This window comes from Phragmites australis, chromosome 6 (assembly GCF_958298935.1).
Source record: "Phragmites australis chromosome 6, lpPhrAust1.1, whole genome shotgun sequence".
In the NCBI taxonomy this organism is placed as follows: Eukaryota; Viridiplantae; Streptophyta; class Magnoliopsida; order Poales; family Poaceae; genus Phragmites; species Phragmites australis.
The window spans coordinates 45124181-45130180 of record NC_084926.1 but is presented as its reverse complement, the minus strand read 5'-3'; the positions used below and the strand labels follow the sequence as shown (position 1 = coordinate 45130180).

The 6000-nt window shown below is 45.5% G+C and overlaps 1 protein-coding gene across 1 annotated transcript; it reads right to left on the bottom strand.

Moving 5' to 3' along the window:
- Positions 1-2441, bottom strand: LOC133922862 (salt tolerance receptor-like cytoplasmic kinase 1). The gene is made up of 2 exons (XM_062368381.1): positions 1842-2441; positions 1-711 (listed from the first exon to the last, which is right to left on the bottom strand). The coding sequence occupies exons 1-2, from the start codon at positions 2320-2322 to the stop codon at positions 23-25; spliced, it is 1170 nt and encodes a 389-aa protein (XP_062224365.1). The 5' UTR covers positions 2323-2441; the 3' UTR covers positions 1-22.
- Positions 2442-6000: the final 3559 nt, after the last annotated feature.

Sequence of the window (6000 nt, the reverse complement as noted above, 5' to 3'; positions counted from 1 at the left end):
TGATTAAGATTTGTTCCATTGATCATGTGAGCTCCAGCAACTTGCTGAGCTGTACATGGTGACCATAACCAGCCTTGGCAATGGACCTTGCCACCTTCTCCGCAACGGCCGCCCGCACCTGCGCCATCGTCGGCCGGAGTCCCGGCTGCGCCGCCAGGCAGTCGACGGCGATCCTCGCCACGTCACCGGCCTCCTCCTCGTCGTACCCCTCACCTAGCCTGCTGTCCACGAGCCCGCCCACCCCCTGCGTCCTGAGACGCGGCAGCACCCGTGCCGTCAGGTTCTCCGTGCCGTCCGACCCGGATCCGGCGGCCGGCAGGCCCGTGATGGCCTCGAGCAGCAGCACCCCGAAGCTGTACACGTCGGACTTGTTGGACACGATGCCGGTGCGGAGGAAGAACGGGTCGGCGTACCCTGGCGACCCCACGGCGGCGCGCGTCGGCGCCACGGCGGCCGAGAACCCCTCGCAGGCGGAGCCCAGGTCGCAGAGCCGCGCGCCGAGGCCGTCGAGGAGCACGTTGGACGCCGAGACGTCGCCGTGCACGACGGGAAGCGCGCCGCTGGAGGTGTCGTGGAGGTGCTCCAGCGCGCCGGCGACGTCGTAGAGGATCCGCATGCGCTGGGGCCAGGACAGAAGGGCCGTGGCGCCGTGGAGGCGGTCGGCGAGCGTACCGCCGGCGAGGTACTCGAGGACCAGTGCACCCCCTTCCTCTGCAGTAACAGCCATTTGCTACTGAGCTGTTAGGTACAGTAATTAGCTGAGGCAATATAGGTGCAACATACTGTGAAGTGTAAATTTCGTCTGTAAAAAATTTCTACGAGCATGCATGCAGCATGCTTGTTTCAACCGCGGAGTGAAACGAAAGCGTCAAAGCGACCAAGCTGAGCTGCAGCTTTCTACTTTGACCAAACGAAATACTCCGGCTACTGTAGTGGTTTGAAAGAGGTGATCACCGTACAGGACTGGAAATAAATAAATACAGGAGCGGTGTAGACGTTCTCGTTAGGTAGGAAGTCAAGTGATGTCACGCGCGCCCAATTCTTTATTTTTTGACCTTCGGGCAGTAAAATCTGTATGCAATAATTTATTATACTTTTCTTAATTAACACACAAGGCTAAAATTTCTTCATTTCTTGATTGCTACTGATTGATACCATAAGCCTTTGAGCATGATTTGACAAAAAGTAAAAGTGTGAATATCAGCACTAGCTTAAGCTTAGCTGGCAAGAAGAACTGAACCACTAGCTTCCGAACCAAACTACATATTGTACTTTCTATTTAAGAGAGTATAGTATTTTATTTTTAAGAAATTATTAAAAGTAAATTTGACGGTTAATTTCTCTTATAATATATTATCAATAGCTATAAAATAAATATCATATTAAAAAATATTTTGAAATACAAATCTATTGAAACAAAATTCATATGCTAAACATATATATAATTTAACTAATTGTCTATCAAAAATCTATAAAATTTGATTTTTTTTTTCAGAACAAAATACGCATTGCATTTTCTGAACGGAGGGAGTAGTCGCACTATCTAACTCACAAAGTCAATGGCATATCTTTTTTAAGAAAATTAAAGACGGCAGGAGTAAGGTAAGCGTAGTAGGAAAATCGTCCTACTACGCGTAGTATGTAATTTAATAAACTACCAGCGATATAAAAATTGTGAAAAAAACGTAGTAGGAAAAACAGTTTCTTTGAACCAGAAGAAGAAGGTAAGCGTAGAGTCAAAGCTTCAATGATATATTGATCTCCCCAAAAAAGGGAGAAAAGCTACAAATCGACGGAGAAAAAGAAAACACAGGAGTAAATTAAGTGAGACGTGTGCGCACCGTGGTCGTCGGAGTAGGCGAGGAGGGCGACGATGTGCGGGTGCCGGAGGCGGCGGAGCAGGTCGAGCTCCTGCCGGAACGCGCGCAGCCTCCTCTCGCCGCCGCACCAGCGGTGCACCTTGACGGCCACGGGCGAGCCGTCCCGGAGCCTGGCGAGGTAGACGATGCTGGAGCCGCCCCGCCCCACCACGGCCGCCTCGTCGAAGCCGCCGGTCAGCGCCTCCACCTCCCGCCACGTCATCCGCCACGGCGCCAACGCCTCCTTCTTGCTTCCCGGCTCCTTGCAGGCCGCAGCTGGCACCTCCGATGACAAGGTCAGCTCGTATATCGGCTGAGGTGGTGGTGGAACTGATGGAGCCTCGGGGTCGTGGGAGCGGCAGAAGGCGGCGAGACAGTGACTGATGAGGAGGAAGACGATGGCGGCGGAGGAGAGGAGGAGGAAGCAGAAGAAGAGGATGGCGAGCGCCATGGCCACGTCCATGGCGCCGCTCGCGTTTGCTGGGCAGAAGCAGCTGAGCACTTTGTTGAGCTCGGCGTGCTTCGGTGTGGGGAAATGAAATGGAGGAGGGAGAAGTGAAGGCGTTCGTGTATAAAAACGGCAAATAATTTTTTTTTTGAAAAGTGGTGCCACGGTGGCAAGTGAAAAGCAGAGTTCGATATCTATGCTTCGGCTAACTTCATTTGAGTTGCTTCTTCATTTTAATTTGGCCCTGTTTGGTTTGGTTTGGTCTGGTATGCGAATTGAAATTCTTCCAGCCTGTGAAGTTGCTGCATTTTAAGCAGGAGTTGACGAACAAATTAAGCAAAACTAACATATAAACAAATATATCTGCGCACAGAAATAACTTTAACATATATATTTATGTACGTACAATCAATACTTTCCAAGTTCCTAATTAGTGCGTAGAGATAGATACACGAGATATGATTAATGAGCGTTGACAAGTTTTTAATTTGCAGTTGGATTCCCTATACGTCCTGCAATGCAAGCTTGTGACGACTTTCGAAGATTGATGTCGTCAGACAGCAGTATATCATGCATATCCAAATTAATATTACTAGCAGTACGTGCTTGAGTCACTATATATTCTGCGTGGACGGCGTAATATTAATATATTACACTCCTCCAGCTCCAGTCTCGTATCATGTACCTACTTCTATGCTATAAACTCGATCCCCTACACTAAAAATAAGCTAGATTTATAATCACACTGTCTAGTATGCAGCATGTACACGAATTTTGGAGCGAATCAGGTCGCTCGTGGGGCAATGAATGAACGGTGGTTCCGATGTCTGATACAGGGAATTAAAAAAAAGGTTAAGAGAGGACGATTTTCGTTAATGGAGTACTACACTCAATTACTAGTATGCATGCTTAGTTAGCGTCAAGTACTCTCTCTGTCTGTATCTATCTATGAGATTATGACTACTGTTGTTGAGTTGAACAAAGTAACAACCGTGCATCGGTACCAATATATGTTCTACTGTGCATGCAGTACTAGCCTATTCAAAGCTAAACAGTTTGTATTATCAATACCGTCAGATTAATCAGGCAGTCGTACAACTAATTAGGAGTGAGCGAGTTCAACATCACCAAACAGTTGTTGCTTAATTTTCCTCCTTGACAAAACAGGGAATTACCAGTACTTGAAGCTGTAGATGCATTTCCTATAGATGGATCGAGATGTGAGATCATCCTACATACATGTTGGTCAGTAGTACGTTGTTAGCTATCCAACGGATTTGCTAAGGAACATCCATCATATGCATGGCTCGCACAAGCAATCAGAAGGACAGTCCTCAAAGAAAAAGAAAAAACGATCAGAGAAGGCAATGAGTGCACCAACGGTTTTGTAGCTACATTCTGTACACGCAAGCAGTAAATTTATTTTGGAAACAATAATAAATACGATTATGAGCGAATGACCAGTAGCTGTGTAACTAAAATGAAAGAAAACGAACAAATTATCCAACGTTCATATATACATACCTAACCTATAAACATACATTACAGCAGAGGCTCAAGTTAGTTGTGGTAGCAGCAGAAACGTATAGTTAGGTAGCTCAAGCTGCCAATTTAGTTGTGGTGACAGCAGAGGCTCAAGTTAGTTAAGGACCTTTGGCAGCTTCAGCAAGGCAACAAACAAATTGTATGCACCGTACATCCGAGACATGTATCTATTCTGTGGTCGTTTGATGAGCTCCATCCAGCTCAAACTCATCGCAACTGAATTAGGCCAGGAATTTTCGTCCCAGAGCAGAGCAGAGCAGCTAATGAGGTTATTCAATTCAATGTGACACAAGCTAGACTGATGCCTGCATGCATGTTTGGTTGGATTTTTCTCTGGACCTGTCAGTGCCGCCCAGCCAACTAATTCAGCTCATGTTCATATCTGCAGCTGGACTTTGGGAACAAGCTGCATGCTGCATGTGGAGACTGACCGGAGATCGACAAAGAGGAAAGAATGCATGCTGCATGCGTTAGACTTTCTTTGGCGAGGTGAACCATCGCTTTCTTTCTTGGTTTCATACTGAAAGCTAATGCATGTCACCACGAAGCAACTTGCGCGCAGGTTATTATTCCTGACTTGCTCACATCAGGTACTGCCCTACTGGCTGCCAACCTTGTATGTTCTAAATGGAAGAAATTAAGCTTCAGTTCTGCAGGTTTGTAAATAATTCTGTCTCAACTCTGAAGAGTAAGAAAGAGAATAACTCCATAACAAAAAAAAAAAGTGAACTGCCATGAATTACACACACGCTAGTAGTGGCTGAGCTAGAGGACTACAGCAGCCGAAGCCGTGATTTGTATGGTATGTCTTGCCCTCGACGCGTCGAATGAGTTGTTCAGTCTGACTTCTTGTGCTGGCCCGGCAGTGAAGACCGACTAAGCAGACTTGCAGATTATTTTAAACACAAAACTAAAGTAAGCAGTTGAGTGCCACTTAACTTTTAACTCACGAATAGTTTCCTTACATATCGAGTATGATGTCATTCATTCCTGCTACTTTCATTGTCATACCCGCTACAGTGTATAATATATTCCAAGAAGATCAGGGCCAATATTTTTGCAACAGATTCTAGTTGGTACATAGCTATTACTATCTCAAAAGAAAAGGTGATAAAAGCTACTAGTTGGTGCATAGCTATTACTATCTCAAAAGAAAAGGTGATAAAAGCTACTAAGCACTAGTATATGTACTCAACTACTGCTATATAGGAGTATCATGCATGCTGCTAAAGTTGTGCAAAGAGCAAAACAGAGAATCGTCACCAGCACTCAATCTTCTTCCTCAGGAAAGCTAGCTGCTCTAAGAAATAAACCACTGAAAAGGAAGTCTTAGAAATTAAAAAGCACGAGGAAAACCAAACCACTAACACCGACTCTCGATCGGCCCAAGATTACTACTCGCCTTCTATCCCTTTCATGTGATGGGTGGTTTGATTTATTGAAGCTGTGACATGTATCGCAGAACCAAATTTAATTAAGAAACATAAGTACTGAAAACCGACGGTTAAAAGTGACAGTCGATCGCCCAATGAAAACGTGCAAAGAACCATCCAAGTTGCTATGATGAGCCTAATCATATCATAGTATATAGCTCCAACCAAAGATATATAGTTAGTTATGGTTGGGAGATCCATAACAACCCACCCCAAGATCCCTCAGTAGTATACATATATCGAAAACCCAACCAATTAGTATACAACTCATGTGTTCTTGTACATGTCAACTGTTTGATTGGGTGTATTTGGGTTTAGTCCAGTCCAGGTCCCCCAGGACTGGAAGCAGGCGCCAACAAGAGTCAATCATCCTCATTTTTCAGAGTTTGGTGAAAATTCTATCCTCAACAAATGGGAACATGGGATCGATATATGCCGGAACAGCTGGAACAGGATGATCAGAAGTTTGTAGCTCCGTGAGCAGCTGCTACGAGCCTATCTGCGGTGCAATGAGGCAACCAATGCAGGGCAGCAATTCAGCATACTACTCTCCTGTCCTACCTATCTGCTACCAGGATGATGTATATATCCAGTATCTGTATCGATCTCTGCTTGGCATTTTCTGTAGCATACGGCACTGCATGGAAACGCAAATTAAATCATTGCAGCTCAAGGGCCACTGGTAGCTTCGTTCAAGAAAACTCTTGTCTATTTT

Bases quoted from the DNA above. Each gene is read 5' to 3' on its own strand.
- LOC133922862 (XM_062368381.1), bottom strand. From the start codon at position 2,322: ATGGACGTGGCCATGGCGCTCGCCATCCTCTTCTTCTGCTTCCTCCTC. The intron at 712-1,841 runs GTGCGCACACGT...CTGTTACTGCAG, and splicing joins CGCCTACTCCGACGACCACG to AGGAAGGGGGTGCACTGGTC.